A 20,896-nucleotide genomic window follows, 5' to 3' on the forward strand; every position below is an offset into this window, starting at 1 on the left:
CTCGGCTCCCATCCTCCAGCAGCACGTGTCCCAGCCGGGGGAGGGGCCTGTGTGCACACACGACAGGCTTCCTCGCTCTTATAGTCTATTCTCTGTCCACGCTCTCTCCCCTGGTGATCTCAGCTTGTCTTGTCACTTCCGGATTTATTCTTAGCCCAGACCTCTCCTCTGAGCTCCAGACACCTCTGTCTGACTGCCCACTTAACATCTCATTCGGTGTCTAACAGATCTGAAGATGAAAATGCTACAAACTCCCGGTCTGGCCCTTAAACCTGCCCTCACAGCCTCTCCATCTCGGAGATGGTAGCAACTTGCTCGATTGCCAGGCCAAAACTCCAGGTCATCCTCGACTCCTCGTTCTTCTTAGCCCCTCATCCCAGCCACCAGGAAATCCTGCCAGCATCGCCTCTGAAATGCATCCAGAAGACTGTGGCCCCCTCTCAAAATCTCCTGGCTACCCACCTAGTCCGAGTGCCAGTTTCTCTTGCCTGGAGTCCTTGCAGAAGCCCCCTCACTGGCATCCTGCTCCCACCCTTGCTCCCAATGGTCTGTTCTTATCATGCTGGCAGGAACCTATAAGTACAAATGGGACTGTGTCCCTCCTTTCCCCAGATTCTTAAAACAGCTCATCTCACTCAAGGTAAAAGCTGGAATCCTTACCACAGCCTTTGATCCAGCCGTCATAGCTCATGTGACCATCTTGAGCTGAATCAGCTGCAGCCCCACTGACCCCCTGTTGTTCTTCAAACACACTTGACTCACTCCTGCCCCAGGGCCTTTGCACCTGCTATCACCGCTGCCTGGGATGCTTTTCCCTACAGTAGTCTCATGTTCATCCCTCACCTTCTTCATGTCTGCTTGGTCAAATGTCCCTGACCACTAAACTTAAAATTGCAAATCCCACCCCTCCCCCAGCAATCTTCTCTTTCTTGGCTTATATTTTTCTCCATAGCATTTATCACATCAGGTATTAAGTCATTTACAGGCACACCTCAGAAATAGCACAGTTTCAGTTCCAGACTACTGCAATAAAGCAAGTATCGAAGCAAGTCACATGAATTTTTGGTTCCCCGGTGCATATATGTTGATAATATAGTCTGTTAAGTGTGCAATATTATGTGAAAAGAAAACAATGTACATAACTTAATTAAAAATATTTTAAAATCCTAACCATCATCTGAACCTTCAACAAGTCATAAACTTTCTTCAATAGTAACATCAGAGATCACTGATCACAGATCACCATAACAGACATAATAAGTCGTAATGAAGTCATAAATACTGTGGGCATTATCAGAATGTGACAGAGACCCAAAGTGAGCAAATGCTGTTGGAAAAATGACACCAGTAGACTTTTTGGAGGCAGGGTTGCCATAAACCTTCAATTTGTAAAATACATAACACCTGTGAAACTCTAAACACAGTGCATTAAAACGAGGTATGTCTGTATTCGTTTTTCATTTATTATCTGACTGTCTTGATCCACTGCTGCATTTCTAGCACCTAGAATGATGCCTGGCACAGATAGGCTCTCAATAAATACTAGTTAAATGAATGAATTCCAAATATTCACTGAGCATTTGTTTTGTATCAGGCACTGCTAAGCCACTGCTGAATTCCCAGACAATGCCTCCTGGGGATCAGGGGCTCATGGAGGAGCAGACATTGAAGGACTAAGGTGGGTGACATGACAAGTTAACACACAGGGGTGGTGTCAAGGAGGCCCCTCTCCCTAGACTTGGGGGGAAGGGAGGTCAGGGAGGGCTTCCTGGAAGAAGAGACATCTGATGGAGGGGAGGCCTGAGATCAGTCTAGCTCGCATTGGCTGAGAAGGGGCTGGAGGGGGGAGGGGGCTTCTGTAACTAGCACCTGCACCCATTTCCATCTCAGCCAGGGTCTGAAGCAAGGGCAGGGAGCAGCCTGGATGGGTGGGGCAGTGAGCCTGGGGCTCAGCCAGCCTACCGTCCTTCTTCCAGGAGATCTTGGGGAAGGGAACGCCCCAACAATCGCAGGAGAGCCTGGCAGGGTGCCCCTCGGTCACGGTTAGGATGCGTGGCTCCCTTGAGGGGAACACTGGAGGGACTGAGTAAAAACAGAACAGAGGTGAGGAGGGCAGGAAGCTGGGGACTGGGGTGAGAAAGAGACCCCAGGGAGAGGGTGGAGTGGAGGAAGGCTGTATCCTGAGACCCATTCAAGGCAGCACCGCCCTCCGCCCTGGGCTTGAGAGCCAGCCCCGACAGAGGCAGGGGGAGGGACCCCAGCCCAGCCCAGCCCGGGAGACCCTCACCCCAGACATTGAGGTTGTAGTGCTTCTCCGAGCGGCCCACTTGGTTCAGTGCCTCACAGGTGTAGCGGCCCGTATCCCCCACCTCGGCTCTGTCCACCTGGCCAAGAGCAAAAACCACCCATCAGTGGGGGCAGCGCAGAGAGGGTGTCACATCTGTGTGACCCTGGGCCCGTCACTTTCCCTCACCGAGCCCACGCTCCCACCTGGAACCTGGGGGTTGATAAACCAATGGTAACACCGCTGTACCTCCGGCACCGGGAAGTTTCTGGGAGCTAGGGGCTTGGTGGCCCTGCCAGCCTCACCCCACTTCACATCCACAGCCCTGTCCCAAGGGGGAGGCGGAGGGGGCCCTGTCTCAGGGCTCAGATCCTGACCTGGGGGATAATGGAGCCGAGCTGTGGCTTTGAAAAATGAAAGGAAGGAGGGAGCGGTATTCCAGGCAGAGGAAGCCAAACTGAAGGTGCTCGGAGTTAGGAATGATCATATCACAAAGTGTAGAGGGCTGGGGGAAGAAGGAGCAGGCTGGAGCGGAGCATGCCCCCCAAAAGCTTGGAGCTGTGCCCCCGCTCCCCTAGCTGACGTGGATGAGCTGTTCTCTGGGGCAAGCGGGGACCACACAGGCATTCTCTAGAATTCTCCCAGCCAGCCCAGGAGAAAGGTGTCAGTGTGCTCCCAGGTGAGAGACCTGAGGCCAGTGACGACCAGACAGGATGTAACTGCCACAGTCAGGAGGAGACAGCTAAAAGTGAGATCCGGGCTGACTCTAGACTCCCTGACTCTAATTAACCCTTGCCTTGCCAGGCCGGGTGAAGGGCCTTAAATGCCCAAAGACAAGAAGGCTTTCCAGCAAGGAGTGAAAAAGGGATGGAAAGCTTTGGGGGAAAGGGAAGGTGCTGAGAAGGACTGATGCTGAAGCTGAAAGTCCAGTACTTTGGCCACGTGATGCAAAGAACTGACTGATTGGAGAAGACCCTGATGCTGGGAAAGATTGAAGGAGGGAGGAGAAGGGGACAACAGAGGATGAGATGGTTAGATGGCATCACTGACTCAATGGACGTGAGTTTGAGTAAACTCTGGGAGTTGGTGATGGACAGGGAGGCCTAGTGTGCTGCAGTCCATGGGGTTGTAAAGAGTCGGACTCGACTGAGCGACTAAACTGAACTGAACTGAACTGAGGGGGCTAAGAGAAGCTCCCAGAGCTCAGTCCTGGGGCTTCGCTCTCCATCCTGCTTCGGCTGGAAGCAGCTCTGCCGGGTCCAGGGACTGGATGGGCTGCAAGTCGAGATGAGCTGAACTGATGCTGGAGAGGGCGTCCCAGCCTGCCCAGGTCAGGGCTCAGCTCCGCTCACGGTGGGGCCCTCCTTGGTGGCCTGGGAGGCCGCACACCTCCAGCAAGGCCTTGTCTGCAGAGAGGTGGACACCGGGCCGGGGCTCCAGGGCGTGGCCGTCTTTGCGCCAGCTCAGCACAGGAGGGGGCACAGCATGGCTCTGGCACTCCAGGGCCACGGACTCATTGGCCACAACAGACACGTTCTGCTCTTCTCCGAGGATGCTGGGGGGTGCTGCAGGAGGGGGCGGGGCAGGGGCTGTCTCAGGCAGGTGAGTCGAGTCACGTCCTGAGTCAGGCCCCCCCCTGCATCCAGTAGCCAGAAGCAAACACGGGGGAGGGGAGGGGCTGTGAGGATGGGGGCCACCCCCTGAACTGAAGCCCTCTTGTCCTCCTCTCAACGACCGGCAGAGGAGACCCCCAAACCTGAATAGGATGGTGGGTTATGACGTCAATATTCTGAATATGATTTTGTACTTTACTTTTATAAATTTTTTTAAAAAGAAACTTTAATCTTTATTTATTTAAGGTCTTAGGCCAGGCCACACACAGCATATGGGATCTTAGTTCCCTGATCAGGGATCAAACCCATGCCCCCTCCATTGGGAGCCCAGAGTCTTAACCCCTGGACCACCAGGGAAGACCCCTGATTTTGTACTTTAGCTGTATCAGATGTTACCACTGAAGAAAGGGCCCACCAGCCCACCAGTCCATTACAGGTGAGTTGACAGCTTAAGACATGGCTCAGGGGGGGTCCAACGGACCCCTACATGAAGGCAGACGCAGTCTCAGGACAGACCTGGCACATCCATCCCTGGGGATGCCACAGTCCCACTGTCTTGAGCCTCCAGCCCACACCCAGCAGCCTCCGGGGCCCAGGACTCACTGTAGACAAACAGGATGACGTCCCGGCGGTCCTCGCCCACTGCATTCACGGCTACGCAGGAGTAGCTGCCAGAGTCGGAGACCCGGGCACGGGCCAGCATGAGGACCTGGCCCCCAGGGAAGACCTGTGCCCCAGAAGAAAGTCCACAGGCGATCAGTCCCCTTCACAAGCTGGCACTGCTGGCAGGTGTACCTGGTAGCCTGCCCCAAGGCCCCGAGGGGAACTGTGAGCTATACCCAGACCTCAGGACCTCTGCTGGCTGGTGGGCAATTCCATCGGCCCTGAGGAGGGGTCCCCTGGGGAGTAGGGCTGGGGCTGGGAGCCCTTGAAATATGGCCAGCCCCCAGGTATAAGAGGCATGACAGATTTCAAAGGGTTTGTACAAAAAGAATATAAGATGCCTAGTTGATGTTTTATAATGATCACGTGATACAGTGATATTTTTTGGATGTACTGGGTGAACTAAAATGTATTTTTTATACAGCAGTTTTTAAAATATTCCCTTTTTATATAGCCAAAGGATATTCTGTTTGCTTGTTTCTTAGTTTATCCATTCATTTACTTTGGCTGCACCGTGCAGCTTGCAGGATCTTAGTTCCCTGATCTGGGATCAAACCCCTGCCCCTTGCAGTGGAAGCATGGAGTCCTAATAACCGGATAGTCAGGAAATGCCCTAAAATGTATTATTAAAATTGGTTTCACCTGTGTCTTTTTACTCAGTCTAATGCAATTACTAGAAAATTTTAAATTATATATTTGGTTCCTAACATATATTACATTAATATTACGTTATGTTCAGGTCAGTCGCTCAGTCGTGTCCGACTCTTTGCGACCCCATGGACTGCAGCACGCCAGGCTTCCCTGTCCATTCCATGCATAACGCTATGTATGTTATGTTACACTATATTATATTAGATCTTATATTGGTGGCGGACCTTGTTCTTGGAGACCATCTGGCTCCTGACTCCTTTTAGCGGCTCTCCTTCCTCCCTGCAGCCAACCATCCTGGGCCATCACTCTTGCCCTCTCCCCCCAGGGCTCCCAGGCCCTGACCTCCGTTCCCAGCACCTGCTGAGGCACCAGAGAGGTGAGCTGGGACCCCCACCCCCACTGACCTGGAGACCGGCGGTCCCTGCAGTGGACACGGGGTTTCCATCCTTCAGCCACATCAGCAGGGGGCTGGGAGACCCGGTGGCGTTACAGGTCAGCCGAACCGGGCTGTGGAGCAGCACGGGGCCTGGGAGGCTGGGCGGCAGCGTGATGCGTGGGGGCACTGCGGGGCGAGGGCGACACAGGGCACCAGCTGAGCCCCGCTGAGGGTGAAGCAGGCAGGGTCCCTGGCCGGGCACCCCCGCAGGAATGTATGGCCACTAACGAAAGCTCAGGGACAGCCACTCCCAACATGGGCAGGGCACTCCACGGGTCTCGAGGCTGCTCGTTTCATCCTTCAGACCCCACAGACGGGAAATCGAGGCTTAGAGAGGGCCAGTGACCTGCCCGAGGTTGACCCGCCAGGAGCTGGCAGAAGCAGCCCTTGAACTTGGGCCTCCTGGTTACCATGAGGTCATCATGATGCCGATAGTGTAGGGGTCACAGGGGTTGAGAATGCCCGGGCAGGTTTTGGTTCTCGACTCAGAGGTATCAGATGAAACACTGGCCTAGAGGCAGCCCCTCATGGGCAGAAAATGGTTAGAAGATTCAGTTGTATCTGGGAGGCATGAGCCATGATGCCCAGGGTCCCGGTCTCCTTTCCAGCCACCCAGCCCCTGCTCTCAGGATAAAGGCCCGGTCTCTCTAGCTTCCATCTGGTTGCCAGCACCACCTGACCCCTCCTCTGACTGATCGGTAAGCTCCAGGCCCCCAGCTCCCAAAGATGCCTCCCAGGACTCCCCAGACCAGGTCAACGCCTTGTTCCAGGCATTCAGTTGTACCTCACTTTTCCTAGCTCTCATCATAATTGTCATGAAACAGTTACTTGGGTGAGTAACCAGTTACTGTACCCTGCTCTAGACCAGAAGCTCCTGGGTCTGTCTTGTTCAGGGCCGCAGCCCCAGGGTCTGCCCAGAGCTCCATACAGTCACGGCTCATTTTCCTGTGCTTCACTTTCCTGCACTTTGCAGATGCTGCATTTTCTTTACAGATTGAAGTTTGTGACAACCCTTCCTGAGCAAGTCTGTTGGTGCCATTTTTCCAAAAATGTTTGCTCACTTCAGGTCTCTGTCATATTTTGCTAATCCTTGCAATATTTCAAACTTTTTCATTACTGGTATATTTGTCACAGTGATCAGTGATCTTTGATGTTACTATGACTCACCCAAGGCTCAGATGATAGCGGTTTTTAGCAACAAAGTACTTTTTAATTAAGGTATGTCCATTTTTTAGACACAATGCTATTGCACATGTAATAGACTGCAGTACAGTGTATATAGAACTTTTCTATGCATTGGGAAGCCAAAAAAACTCATGTGACTTGCTTTATTTTGGTATTTGCTTTATTGTGGTGGTCTGGAACCAAACCTGCAATATCTCTGAGTTGTGTCTGTACCCAATAAATGTGGTTGGATAGAAGAGGGACAGATGGAGGAATCGATGTTTGAACAGATGAATGGTTGGGGGAGGGACAGCTGGATGGTTAGATGGATGGGTGGGTTAGATGGGCAGAGAATTGAACGGTTGGTTGAATCAATGCATGGACAGTTGGGTGTTTCCATGTGTAGATGGAAGAATGGATATATGAGTGGATGGGTGGATAAATGATAGATGGAAGGAAGGAAGGAAAGATGAATGAAAGGAAGGATGGATGCATGGATGATGGATGGAAGGATGGGTGGTGGATGGAAGAACGGAAGGATGAATGGATGAGAGATGGAGGAAAAGACAGGGACAAACGGATGGGCAACAACTTTGGGGACAAATCCCTTTAGTCGTGGGCAGCTCACCATTGACCCTCAGGCTGTACTGCAGCTCTGTGCTGCCCGCCACATTAGATGCCACACAGCGGTAGCTCCCAGCATCGGAAAGCTGGGCTTGCTCAATGAGAAGAACTCTCCCATCAGGTGACACTATCACTCCATTCCAGGCAGAGACAGGCTGGCGGCCCTTAAACCAGGAGATATCTGGAGAAGAGAAGAGAGATGCAAGGGTCCCTGCCAGCCTTTCAGAGTGTGCCTCTGTCCTGGGCATCCGAGAGAGGCTTCCGGGGTGCCCACATGGTGCGACTTTATTTCAGGCACTGGAGAAAGCGTCTAAGGAAGATGGATGGGAGCAGAATACGGCAGTTGTCTGAGATGGAATTGAAGGCAGAGAGGGACACTGGCTGGAGCAGCCAGGAGCAAGAACAGTTAAAGCCAGCCTGGCCCCTTCACATCTTCCCCCTGCCAGGAGACCACCCACAAGGCAGATCTTTAGAAGAGAACACAAGACACCCCAAAACAGCAGCCTCATCATTACGGATCAACTGTGAATAGATACATGGGCCCCAGGTGCATAGCAGCACTATTCACAATAACTGAGATAAGGAAACAGCCTAAATGTCCATCAACAGATGGATGGATAAAGAAGATGTGGTACATATATACAATGGAATGTTACACAGCCATGAAAAGGAACAAAATAATGCCATTTGCAGCAGCATGGACGGAACTAGAGATTATCATACTAAGTGAAGTAAAGACAAAAAAAAAAACAGAAATAGAAAGACAAATACCATATGATATCACTTATATGTAGAATCTAAAATATGATACAAATGAACCTATCCATGAAACAAAAACAGACTCACAGAAGTAGAGAACAGATTTGTGTTTGCCAAGGGGGTGCAGGGGAGGGAGAGGGATGGAGTGGAAGGCTGGGGTCAGCAGATGTAAGTATCATGTGTAGGATGGAGAAACAACAAGGTCCTACTGTACAGCACAGAGAACTATATTCAGTATCTTATGAGAAACCACAATGGAAAAGAATATTTATAAAGAATGTACATATATATGTACAACTGAATCACTTTGCTGTACAGCAGCAATTAACACAACATTGTAAATTAATTGTACTGCAATTAAAAAATAAAGTTAATAAAGAGATTATAAATACATAAGGACCGACTGTATCTTCAACTCCCTTCCATCCCGCCAGGGCCCAGGCCAGAACAGGGTTCCCCCATGGCAGAGGACTAATACCCCCAGGGCTCACTATCCCAGGCAAAGCAGGGTTGCTGTGGTTCTGATGGGGGACAGGAAATGGACCCTTTTCCTGGGCCCATCCAGTCTGCTGCGCATTCACACCCAGCCCCAGCTCCCAGCCCTTTGCTCAACCACTGGTCTAGAGAAGAGTCTCATCCCCCAGCCTAGCGGCAGCCCAAGAAACCACAAACTCAGCAGAAACCCTGCAGGTTTGTTTCAGACACCAGCGCAAAGGCTCTGGGCCCTGGTGTGTAATGGGCATGAGATAAACAGCTGCTGAGAAGGACGAGGGGAACATGGAGAGGGAAGGGGAGGGTCTGCTGATTTCATGCTCAGCCAGAGCAGTGCCTGGAGCCCTGGCTGACCTCTTCAGATGGGAACTGGGGTTGGCTGGAGGTGGCTTTCAGACAAGAGGAGGGGTCTTACTTACCAGGAGAGGGCACGCCAGCAGCCAGGCACTCCAAGGTCACAGAGGCATTTTCTAGCACCGCCTTGTTGACCAGGCCCGGCTCGATGTTGGGAGGCACTAGGGGAGACAAAGAGAGCCTGGCTTTCGGGGTGAGGCTCCAGGCAGCTCATCTCAGCCACCCCAAGACCCCTCCCCAGCCTTCCCAAGGGGGCCTAGGCAATAAGGCACCCCAACGGCTCACATTTGCTGATTAAGGAACCCCCTCCTGGACCAAGCCCAAGAACAAAGGCGCTGGGAGGCAAGCTTTATTTCAATCGTACAAGGATGACCCTGGCACCCAACCCCCCCAACCCCCAGGAGCAGCCAGCATCAGGCACAGTGGGGAGGTGGACCCCAGGGACCCCAGGCAGTCATGAGGGGTGACAAGGGCAAGGATGTGTCCATATACCCAAGGACCTAAATGAGCCCTCAGATGAATAAAACAAGCAAAGATGTGAATGAATGAGAACAGGCAGTCCACTGAAAGTCTAACAGAAAGCAATCAAAAGGGAGGCTTCCCTGGTGGCTTAGTGGTAAGGAATCCGCCTGCCAAAGCAGGAGATGTGGGTTCGATCCCCGGTCTGGGAAGATCCCACTTGACATGTGGCAACTAAGCCCGTGGGCCACGACTACTGGTCCTGTGCTCTAGAGCCCATGAGCAGCAACTGCTGAGCCTACGTGCCACAACTACTGAAGCCCACGCGCCCTAGAACCCATGTGCCACAAGAGAGGCCACTGCAATAAGAAGCCGACCGCAACTCGAGAGTAGCCCCTGCTGGCCGCAGCTAGAGGAAAAGCCCGCGCAACAACAGAGAACCAGCACAGCCAAAAAAAATAAATAGATAGATAAAATTATATATATATACACACACATATATATAAACAACCAAAAGGGACCGCAGTAAATGACTTTCTACTTATTTTATCTTATTGTCCGCGTCGCAGAGCATGTGGGATCATAGTTCCCTGACCAAGGATCAAACCCTTTCCCCCTGCAGTGGAAGCGTAGAGTCTTAACCACTGGACTGCCAGGGAAGTCCCATCGACGTCTAAAGTTAAGTACGCGACATTGATTTTAGGACCCCCAGCCATCTCGGACCTCTGGCAGCAGCCCCGTGGGCCCTTAACCACCCACCACCCCAGTCATAGTCTCCTTACCTAACACCCTGAGCGTCACTGCCCTCCTGCTCTCCCCAGCCAGGTTAGTGGCGACACAAGTGTAGGTGCCTTCGTCCTTCAGGTCCACCTTCTCGATCTGGGTGGACAGGGGGAAGGGCAGGTGTGTACCAGGGGGGTGGGCGGGGCCCGGGGTCAGGGCAGTCAGAGCAACACTGGGATATGGCGAGTGGACAGGCTGCTGCTGACCCCAGCACAGGAGAAAGTGAGGATGGGCACAAGCTTGCTTCTGGGGTGGAGTTCTGAGCCCCGCTTTCAGATCCCAGAGGATTCCTCTGATCTTGGGGGGTACTCCCTTCCCCCCACTTTCTCCCTCTGGCCACTCCAACTCTGGGGACCTGGTCAAGGCTAAGGGCTCCCTTCCCTCTTCAGAACCAGCACCCCAGCGTCCCCTGAGCATTTCCAGGATGAATGGACATTGTTTGTTCTGCCCTCAGGCTGCCAGGGCCCCTCTTGAGCTCTCCAGGACCCCAAAAAGCAGCTGATTCATCTGTGCAGCTATCCCACCAACCCTGGGGCCCTTGCACATACCTGCAGGCTCCCCCCCGAGGCTGCCAGAGCCACCCCATCCTTCCACCAGCGGAGGCTTGGGGTAGGCACCCCAGTCCCTGCACATCGGAGGGTCACAGGCTGCAGGAAAGGGGCTGTGATGTTCTCACCCCCAACTATGACCACCGATGGGAGCTCTGGGCAGAGGAGAGGCAGGGAGGCCCAGTCAGGGTCAGGAGGGGTGCAGTGGGCACCCAGAAACCTCCTCAATGCCTGGGTAGTGAGGGAGTGGCCTTGTAGGGCTGGCCTCTAGCTTCCCCCCACTCAACCCTCCACACACCTGACCTTGTGGGGAAGAGCACCAGGCTGGGAGCCAGCAGAGCAGGTCTTTCCCTTTGAAATTCTCCCACCCACCATCCATCATCTATCATCCATCATAGATCCATTAGTCCATCCATCATCCATCCATCCATCCATCCATTCATAAACCATCATTCATCCAGCAATTCATCATCCATCCATCCATCAACCACCCACCCATCATCCATCATCCATCCATATGTGTACTGTGTCCCTCACTGCACCAGGCACAGGGACACAGCAGAGAAAGCTCTGTGCTGCCCCCAGAGCTCCCAAGCTGGGCAGGAGAGATGAACAACCAAACAAATAATTTCAATACAATAGGTGGGGGTGTTATGGTCATGAAGGACTGAGCAGTGCGGATTATAACCATGTTGGAATCAAGGAGGGCTTCCTGGAGGAAAGGAAGATCTAAAAAGACAGATCTAAAAGACAGAGAGGAGCTAAGCAGGCAAAGAAGACTGTTCCAGGCAGAGGAAACAGCATTTGCAGGCTTGAGATAAGAAAGCCAATGTATTTGTAGAGTTGAATGAAGTTCGTTGTGGTCAGCATAAAGAGAGCAAATGGGGCAGGAGAGGCTGGGGAGAGGATCGTGGGCCTGTGGACTGGGGAGACATCAAGCATAGTGAGAAACTGAGGCCCCGCTCACGTCTGTGTCTCTTTGGTGAGCTGGGGAGTCCAGCCCAGAAATGCCATCCTGAGCAGACCAGCACCCCACCCTGCCCAAGTCTACGAGGCCTGCCAAAGGCGCAGATGACCATGGCCCTCTGGCTTCACCCACCCCAGCCCTGGGACCCCAGGCCCCCTCACCATGCACAGAGAGCTCCACCTCGGCCCCAGCCGTGCCGGCCTCGTTGGTGGCCTGGCAGGCGAAGAGACCCGCGTGGCCCAGCTCCACGCGATCGATGTGCAGCACGGTCCCCTGCCAGGCCACCTCCACCCCGGGCAGCTCCTCAGCTGGGCGGCCATTCTGCAGCCACCTAGAATGTGGCGGGGAGGGGAACAGGTCACTCTGAGGCCGGGGCAGGCAGGGGAGACGGGACAGGCCAAGAGGTCAGGCACATCTCTCTGCTGCTCTCACGTCCCTGGCTCCGTGGCCTTCTTCAAACTTCTGGGAGGCGGAGTATCTCCCATCCCCACCCCTCCAAGCATGCTCTTTGCCCACCTCCCACCCCCCCGTTCTGGTCTCCACACCCCATACGCACTGGATCGTGGGCACTGGGGAGCCCGAAGCCTGGCAGGGAAGGTCCAGGGACTGTCCCACGAGGATGGTCACCTGGCTCAAGCCTTCAGCCACCAGGAGCTGCGGGGCAACTGCAGACAGGAGCCACCATTGGGTGTCTGGAGTTTAGAAAATGCCAGCCTCCAGCCCTCCCAAGTTCCTGTGCCACCGGAGGAAGGCCCAAGCTCCACCTCACCCTTCAAGTCTCCCTATAAGTGGCCCCTCCTCCAGGAGGCCTTCCAGAACCACCCAAGTTCGGCCTCCCCACCAGAGCGGTCTGTTTATTCAGTGTCTGTCTTCCCACCAGACCCAGGGCTCAGGAGTTCCGTCTGCCTGTTCCCTGACTTATCTCGGATTTAATGGTGGGAAGAAGCTGGCAAAAGCCCTGCCCACTTGTCCTGGGACTGGTGCCCACCACCCAGCTTTGGGCCTCAGGGAGTTAGTTCCCCATCAAGAGCATCTCCTGGAAGACAGGTGTCCTCCTTCCAGGGGTGGTGTCCTCCACCCAGGTGTCCTCCTCCACTACCTGGGTGGTGACCTAGCCCAGAGTACTGGGAGGGAACAGGGACCCTTGAACCTGGGAATTAACCCCGTCAACCCGGGAGCTCCGAAGGGCCCCTGCCCAAGGTCACAGTGCCCTCACGTCTCATGCCCTGGTCACTTCTCCCCCAGCTTCCATCCCCTCCGCACACAGCCGGAGTGCGAGGAGGGGCCCCCGGCCCAGTGACGCGAGTGGGGCAGGCCTGGGCTCACCCTGCACCTCCACGGAGTAGTGCAGCACAGCCTCCCCCGCGGGGCTGCTGGCCACGCAGCTGTACAGGCCTCCGGAAGCCTCCCCCAGGCTCTGCAGGCTCAGCACGCCGCCGCCCGCCTCCAGCCACGTCCTGTTGCTCTCCACCACAGGCAGCCCATCGTGGTACCAGGAGACGGCGGGGGTTGGGTAGCCTCTGGCCACACACTCGAGGGTCAAGGGCCTCCCAGCCACAGCCTTCACCACTTGAGGCCCTTCGCCAGCGCCCTCGATGGTGGGTGAGACTAGGGGAGAGCCGGCGGGGAGGGGGTGCTGTTCAGGGCCCAGTAGCCTGGTTAAGCCTCTCCCCGATCCCACCCCAGGTGAAACATCTCCTCCCTGCTCCGCTAGCTGAAAGCCCCGTTCAGACCTCACCTCCTCCTCCAAGCCTCCCCCAAACCCCTGGCTGGAAGCACCCTCTCCATCCTCTGTCTCTTGGTGGCACCCCCTCATTGCCCCCTACTCTGCCTGCATCTTCTCTCCATGCCTTGCTCCCCCCATGAGCTCATCTTCCGCAGAACACTCATCTCTGCGTATCCTCAGGAGGTCTCCATATCCACTGAACCCCAAATGATGGGCTCCCCCAGGCCCAAAACCAGAGCCTCTGCTCCTACTGGTCCCCTTCTTGGTCCAAGGAAGTGAACCAACCCTAGTCCAGGTGACCCAGCCTGTGGGGGCTCCTAACTCAGCCAGGGATGGCCAAGTGGGTAGCTCGGGAAGGGGGGCTTCTCTCTTCCCATTGGGGAGGGCGCCCCAAGTTGCTAAGCCCATGGAGCCATTGCTAGGAGACATCAGGCAATGAAGGACCAAGGATGGGCTTCTCAACATTGTGTGGGTCACAAGCCCCACTGAAAACACACATGGGCATTGTCCATCGACTTCCAGGAGGTCCTCAGATCCCTGAGTTGGCAGCTGAGCTCACTCTCAGAGGTGGCCCACAGACCCCAGACACCCCAGCTTCCCTTTGGGGTCCCCAGGGCTCTAGCACCCAAGCCCTGGGCATCTTTGGAGACCAGACCTCCAGAGCTGATCCTTCGAGAGGAAGCAGAAGGACCACACTGGCCTACATTCCGCCCACTCAGACTTCACCTGCTCAGACCCATCCCTGCCCATCTACACACACCCTGTCCTCTGAGTTCTTTGTGTGCCCTCAGAGCCAAGACCCTCCACGCAGGCCAATGCCCAGGTTAACAGCACATTGTCTATAGTCAGGGCTTCCCTGGTGGCTCAGACAGTAAACAATCTGCCTGTGATGCGGGAGACCAGAGTTCAATCCCTGGGCCGGGAAGATCCCCTGGAGGAGGAAATGGCAACCCACTCCAGTATCCTGCCTGGTGAATCCCATGGACAGAGGAGCCTGGCGGGCCATACGGTTGCAAAGAGTCAGACATGACTGAGCGACTAACACTTTCACTTTATCTATAGTCAGACCCTCTAGGTGTGAACCAGGTCCTCTCACCTCCTAGTGGGGTGACCTGGGTCAGTCCTAGAGCCCACTAGACTCACCCATGAGTTGGAAGACCAGGGCCCTAGTCCCTGAGATGAAATTAGCAGTTGCTGTGATGAGCCCCAGGGGGCCTGGACCACAGTAAGTGATTAATCAAGAGCAGTTAGTTATTAGTGGTGGTCTTGGGGGTCTGGATGCAAGTTTCTGAAAAGCCCTAAACCACGAGCTGACTTCTCCACTGGGCTCTCCCTGGGCCCCAAGACAGGCCTGTCTCCTGGTCTTAGTTTCCTGTCTGGCCAGGGGAGGTTGGATGAGATGACCCTCCTCCCCAGGGTAACTCTTCAATCTTATTATCTTGGGCCTTTGGCCACTCCCCTTGCCCACTGTGGAGCCAGACAGAGCCCACTGTGGTTCAGAGTCCTCCCACCGTTCCCCCCAGCTGACCCTTGCTCCTGCCATGACCCTGGGCTGCTCACCGTAAACCTCCAGCCGGGTGGTCTTCTCCACGACCCCCACGGCGTTGCTGGCCTTGCAGCTGTAGGTGCCAGCATCCGAGCCCTGGGCCCGCTCCAGCTGCAGCTGCCTGCCGCCTCTGGTGTAGACCACCTCAGTGCTGGGGACCAGGGGGTCCCCATCCTTGAACCAGGTGATGTCGGGCATGGGCACCCCTCGGGCCTCGCACAGGAACCACACGGGGTGGCCCTCCATGACGGCCACCTCGCTTGTCTCATTGGAGCCCCAGATGGTAGGAGGTGCTGAAGACAGTGGGGGCGAGAGAAGGTCACAGGGAGCCTGCCCAGCGCCGAGGCGGCTAGTGTCCCGCCCCTTGCAGCCCCCATGCCCCTGCCCTTGGGTCACAGCACCAGACCCATCACAAGCTTCCACTGCAGGGGTCAGGGAGGGGCGGGGGACTCAGGACAGACGGGAGAGGCCAGCTCGGGACATGCTGACGTGGAAGGCAAGCGTGGCCATTGCAAGAGGTGCAGGAGGTGGGGCAGGGGCCGCAGGTCAGGCTCTGGACGCCCCCACCCACCGCCTGCCTGTAAGTGGCTGTATGACCTGGATAGGTCACTTTCTCTGGGGTTCAGCCTCCTCATCTGTAAAACGAGGGGCTGAACTGGATCAGGGGTCCCACGGGGCAGGTCACACACCACGGGTGGTACCCAAGGGGGCCCTTGGGACACACGGACATGCATCTCATAACAGAACAGTTAGCCCTTCCCTAATCTCCTCCTGGCCTGATGACGACAAAGGAAAAGGCGGTTTGGCGTGTCTGGTGTGACTGTGTTCTTAACCTTTCCAGCACTTTCTATTCTGCACTTTCTACCACATGCAGGCAGCTCATCCCTCTTTGGTGGCATTTGTTTTCACAGCTTCCTCCCACAAAGGCCAAGCAGCCCTGGTTCCCACTTCCCTTTGAAATATCCAACATCCTTTTAGGTAACTGGGTTTCAGTGAAAAGAAAAGTGACTTGATTTAAAGAAACTACCATCCAGAGTGTACCAGGGATAGGAGAACTTGGGAAGCTCGGATGGGGACGATGGGATTTGGGGAATGTTTCAGATTCCCTCTGTCCGTCCCCTTCCGGTTTTACTGGACTTGGGGGCGGACTCCTCAGAGACCCCCATTTCTGCCCTCACTCTCCCTCCACGCAGTGGGCAGCCCGTGGTGAGGCCGGGAAGGGGCTGGGCTCACTGTAGATTCTGAGCTGAAAGTCCTTGGTCTGCTGGCCGGCTGGGCTGAAGGCCACACACTGGTACCAGCCCTCATCTCCCAGGTGACTGTTGGTGATTCTGAGAACCTGGCCGTCCTCCTGAAGCTGGACATGAGGCTCCCCCAGAAAGACAGATCTGGAAAAAGATGGTTGAGAGAAGTAAGGCCAAGGTGCTGGCAGGGGCGGGCTGCACAGAGGGGGCCTGCTGCTTGGGAAAAGGAAGACTGGAAGACTCACAGTCGCTGCAAAGTACCAACAACCCAAGTGCCCATCAATGGATAAATGGATAAACAAAATGTGGTCCTTCCCTACAACGGAATATTATTCAGCCGTTAAAAGGAATGAGGTAGCGTGGTTGTAGTGTGAAGGAACTTCGAAAGCTGTGTGCTAAGGGCAAGAAGCCAGACATGAAAAGACGCATACTGTGTGACTGCAGGAAATTAATACAAAATAGAGGGGAATCCGTAGAGACAGAAAGCAGGTTAGTGGTTGCCAGGAGCTGGGGGTGAGGAAGGAACAGAGGAGTGACTGTTCATGGGTGTGGGGCCTCTTTTGGGGGTGATGAAATATTCTGGAACCAGATAGAGCTGACGGATTGCAACCCTATGGAGGTACTACGCACACCGAATTGTGCACTTTAGGTAAAGTGAAGTGAAGTGAAAGTCACTCAGTCGTGTCTGACCCTTTGCAACCCCATGGACTTATAGCGTCCATGGGATTCTCCAGGCCAGAATGCTGGAGTGGGTAGATTTTCCAGAGTATCTTCCCAATTCAGGGATCAAACCCAGGTCTCTTGCATTGCAGGTGGATTCTTTACCAGCTGAGCCACAAGGGAAGCAATGGTAAACTTCCATTTCAGAATGACAAACATCATTTGAATACCTAAAAATTATTTTAAAAAACCTTTAAAAATACTTTTGAAAAAGTTTTAAAAATAAAAGGAAGGCTGGCCAAGTGATGAGAAGACTCTGCCCATGGAAAGCAGGGTCTCACCTGGGTGATCTCTGCCTGGGGCCTGGGTGGCTCATGCAACGCCTGTCAAACCCCATCTCTGCAGTTCACCTCCCCAGAGGACACCCCGCCACACACACTCCACCCGGCCCATGTTATCCACCAGGGGCCACTCACTGCCCGTCCTTGGTCCATTCCACCTGGGGTGTGGGGACCCCCGAGGTCCGGCACTCCAGCTCCACCCCTGCACCAGCCAGGCCCACCACCTCCTGGGCAGCCTCAGCTCCAAACACCGAAGGTGGGACTAGGGGCGAGAAAGGGTTGGGGTGAGGTGGTGAAAAATCCTCAGCTCCTACGATCCCTGCCTGCCCCAGGGCCTTTGCCTGTGCAGGTCCCCTGCCTGCCCACCCTTCCCTTCTCCCACTCGACCCTTGTGGGAAGTTCCCCCAAACCCCTGGCCAAGCAGCCCCGGCTCTGTGCATCCTCAGCGCCTGCACTGCTGTTCTGTATAACATGATTCAACAGCAGTGACACAGCTGTGCCATGGGCTCCTCTGTGCCCCCAGCTCCAAGCGGGCAGTACCCCCCTCCACACACACACGCCTAAAAGGAGAGGGGTCGCCGCAGGGCCAGACCCCCTGGGAGCTGGGGGAGCTCTGCCTCACTCACTGAGCACAAGCAGATCGAAGTCCCTCTGCGCAATCCCGGCCTGGTTCTCAGCCCGGCAGGAATAGAGGCCAGAGTCGCCCTCCTGGATCCTGGGAAAGTGGAGGGCCCGGGCTCCATCCAGGAGGCTGTGGCCGCCCACGGCGGGGATCTGAGCAGAAGAGGCCCGGGGGAGCTGGTGTGGGGGGTTGGTCCGGCCAGCCCCTAGCCCCCAGCAGTAGTGAGGAAACCAAGGCCCAGGGAGCTGGTCTGTGACTGGAACCCAGAATGGTGCTGTGCCCTCTCCACCATGCAGCCCTCCAGGCTTCATCGTGGAACCATAGTGAAGGGACCCCCGTGGTCCTGAGTCCCCCAGTGTATTCCCAAAGACACCTGTCCCCTTGCCACATCTCCCAGCCACATCTGGTTACATGCAGGAACCCATCCAGAAGGCCTGCACCCTGTACATATTCCACCCCGTCCATATCCCACCCCGAGCCTGTCCACCCCTGGGGGACACCCACCTGCCGCCCATCCTTGAGCCATGTGATCTCGGGGGCCGGGAAGCCGTTGGCGTCACACTCCAGCGTCAGGGACTGCCCGGCCATGCCCGACACGTTGGCCCTGGGCCCATCCTCCTGGAGGCTAGGGGGCACTTGGGAGAAGGAGAAGCAGAGGAGCCGCCCCTCGGCAGGTCAGCCGCGGCCAGGACCCCGGCTGGGCCGTTCTTCCTGGCCTGGAGGGCGGTCCCGACTCCCTCCGCTTCCCCAGCTTCTGGGGTCCCCAGCTTCCAGGACGCCCATTCCAGACCCTGGCCGTCAGGAGCCGCGTGTACCTGGGGATGGCCACGGTGGCCTCGCCCTGGGACCTCGCCCTGGTCGAGCCCAGGAACTCTCTACTCGCTCTGACATTCCGCTCACTAAGATGCAGGAGCCACCAGCTCCATCCGGTTCTCCACCCTGACGGTTGTCATGGTCACCAAGGAGGGTGCCTAGGGGACCACCCCGCCCCCCGCCCACGGAGTCAGAGTCTCTCTAGGTGGGGCCTGGGTATGTCTTTGAAACAAACTTCCCAGGCAAGTCATTATGGGCAAGCGGGCGTGGCTGGTTATGGGGGCGGGGGCGGAAGGTGGTTCAATTAGGAACCCATTATTAAAAGGGCTTCTCTCACCCCCTCTGTGAGCCCAAGTTGAGGGAAGGGCTCCCCTCCCCTTGCACACAGCACCCTGGATGAGGGGGTCGGGTACCAGGGAGACATGTGGGCCTTGGGAAGTGGGACTATGAGCCTCAGGTAGTTTCAGCAGCTTTAGTGGGAGGTGGGCTTTGACCATTGGTGAGCATTCTAAAGGAGATTCACTCCTAGCCCATTTTAAAGTCATTTATGGAATTCCAGGGTCTCCTTCCTCTGTCTCCATGGGGGCTCTCTGCATGAAGAAAGCACTCTCCCAACAACACCCTCAAGCCCTCCCCGACAAGCAAGAGGGACAGAGGAGCAAGGACCTGTATCCTCCGGGCACTAAGCTCTCAGGCCAGGAAGCCGGCGCTGCCCCACCCTGGCACCCCAGGGTACCATCAGGAGGTGTGTACCAGCCACTCCCCACCCGCCAGCTCTGGGGTCCCTACTCACCATAGACCAGCAGCTTGGCTCTCCTGGACGCGGAGCCCGCCTCGTTGGTGGCCTGGCACTCGTAGTCTCCGCCGTCGGAAGGAGTGACGGAGGCCAGGAACAGGGAGCCTTCGTCCAGCACCGCCAGGCCGGGCCGGCCACGCAGCGGCTCGGACGACGGGCCCTTCCGCCACGTGACCTGCGGCTTGGGTGTCCCTGTCAGGGCACCGGGTCGTAAGCACCGACACCCTGTCTCCTTCCCGGTCCACACCCACACTGCCCACCCCCCCAACCCGGGTGCAAGCGTCACTGACCCTCCAGGAGAGGGTCGTCTCAGATCCCTCCCGGTCCCCAGGCTGGGAGAGCTGCTTCTAGAGCTGTAGGTGCCCACACAGCCGGCCCCTCCCACCCCGGGCTGCGCATCCACACGGCCTCCCAGAGCCCCCAGAAGCCGGCTCCCTTCTCAGAGGACCCACCCCACCTGGAACTGCACCCTCACGGGCCCTCCCACCTCCCGCCCCTACCCTGCGTCTTCCTTTGCCCCCCACCTACAACTTTCTAATGTATATAAGATGCACTTTTTTTTTTACGCTATATATGTATTTTTTGGTCTATTGTCTATTTCCCCCCACAAGTTCCGGGGTCTCTGATTTGTGCCCCGCTGCACCCCCAGCTGCAACCCCAGCCCCTGGCACCCGGTAGGTGCTACAGGAAAGAAACCAGTCCTCCATGCTCAGCCTTGGTCTTGTCCCATTGGATCATCACATAAACGGTGGAGGCCCCGGCTAGGCCTGGCCTGCTCTTCCCCTCTGAGGCACGAGGTGGGGGCACTGCTGGCCACACACCCCCGTCCCCGTGAGCATCACCATCCCCCAGAATACCCTTCTCCATCATCCCTCATGTTGCACTGTCCAGAGTCTGGCTCTGCCACCGGACTGTCGGCTCACAAGGCCTGGCACACAGTGGGTGCGGGATAAACAGCCGGGGCACACAGTAGGTCCTCAGATCAGTGTTGAAGGCATGACCCAGTCTGCCAAGCAGCACACATGCCCGAGAGGCGAGAGGCCCGGTGGTCACAGCCTGGCCCCAGCTCTGCAGAGGCGCCGAGCGACCTCAGGACAAAAGGCAGCCCTTACCCACGGCCCTGTCCACTGCGCCCTCCCCTCCCTTCCTGCCTCCACAAGGGCCCAGGAAGAGGGCAGTCTGCCTCCGTCACCCGCATCTGGAGCACAGTCATCGCCAAACACCGTCATCACGAGCGGCACCCCCGCTTTGTCTGCCCACTCCCCTGGCAGCTCAGGGCTCTTTGTAAACACACTCTGTCTGCCTCAGTTGCTCTCTTATCCTTGCTGTTGGAAGGAGAGGCGGGAGGCAC

At 56.0% G+C, this 20,896-nt stretch overlaps 1 protein-coding gene and 1 long non-coding RNA gene across 2 annotated transcripts in view; one reads left to right on the top strand and one right to left on the bottom strand.

Annotated features, from left to right (window-relative positions):
* HMCN2 (hemicentin 2) overlaps positions 1 to 20,896 on the bottom strand; it is a 170,601-nt gene that overhangs the window by 63,899 nt on the left and 85,806 nt on the right. Inside the window, exons 26-43 of the mRNA XM_081594769.1 lie at positions 19,543 to 19,737; positions 18,441 to 18,571; positions 17,941 to 18,088; positions 17,450 to 17,576; positions 16,303 to 16,457; positions 15,084 to 15,362; positions 13,124 to 13,405; positions 12,354 to 12,462; positions 11,959 to 12,128; positions 10,831 to 10,985; positions 10,282 to 10,378; positions 9,106 to 9,201; positions 7,440 to 7,616; positions 5,616 to 5,773; positions 4,501 to 4,624; positions 3,674 to 3,849; positions 2,288 to 2,384; positions 1,963 to 2,082 (exon numbers count right to left, since the gene is read on the bottom strand). Coding sequence (XP_081450895.1) covers positions 1,963 to 2,082; positions 2,288 to 2,384; positions 3,674 to 3,849; positions 4,501 to 4,624; positions 5,616 to 5,773; positions 7,440 to 7,616; positions 9,106 to 9,201; positions 10,282 to 10,378; positions 10,831 to 10,985; positions 11,959 to 12,128; positions 12,354 to 12,462; positions 13,124 to 13,405; positions 15,084 to 15,362; positions 16,303 to 16,457; positions 17,450 to 17,576; positions 17,941 to 18,088; positions 18,441 to 18,571; positions 19,543 to 19,737 — 2,796 coding nt within the window. The remainder of the gene's footprint in view (positions 1 to 1,962; positions 2,083 to 2,287; positions 2,385 to 3,673; positions 3,850 to 4,500; positions 4,625 to 5,615; positions 5,774 to 7,439; positions 7,617 to 9,105; positions 9,202 to 10,281; positions 10,379 to 10,830; positions 10,986 to 11,958; positions 12,129 to 12,353; positions 12,463 to 13,123; positions 13,406 to 15,083; positions 15,363 to 16,302; positions 16,458 to 17,449; positions 17,577 to 17,940; positions 18,089 to 18,440; positions 18,572 to 19,542; positions 19,738 to 20,896) is intronic.
* On the top strand, positions 18,881 to 20,115 carry LOC145546810 (uncharacterized). Its single transcript, XR_014083286.1, has 2 exons — positions 18,881 to 18,991; positions 19,309 to 20,115. It is a non-coding gene; the product is annotated as an uncharacterized LOC145546810 (long non-coding RNA).

Source organism: Giraffa tippelskirchi, chromosome 4, assembly GCF_054371585.1.
Source record: "Giraffa tippelskirchi isolate mGirTip1 chromosome 4, T2T-mGirTip1v1.2.pri, whole genome shotgun sequence".
Taxonomy (NCBI): domain Eukaryota; kingdom Metazoa; phylum Chordata; class Mammalia; order Artiodactyla; family Giraffidae; genus Giraffa; species Giraffa tippelskirchi.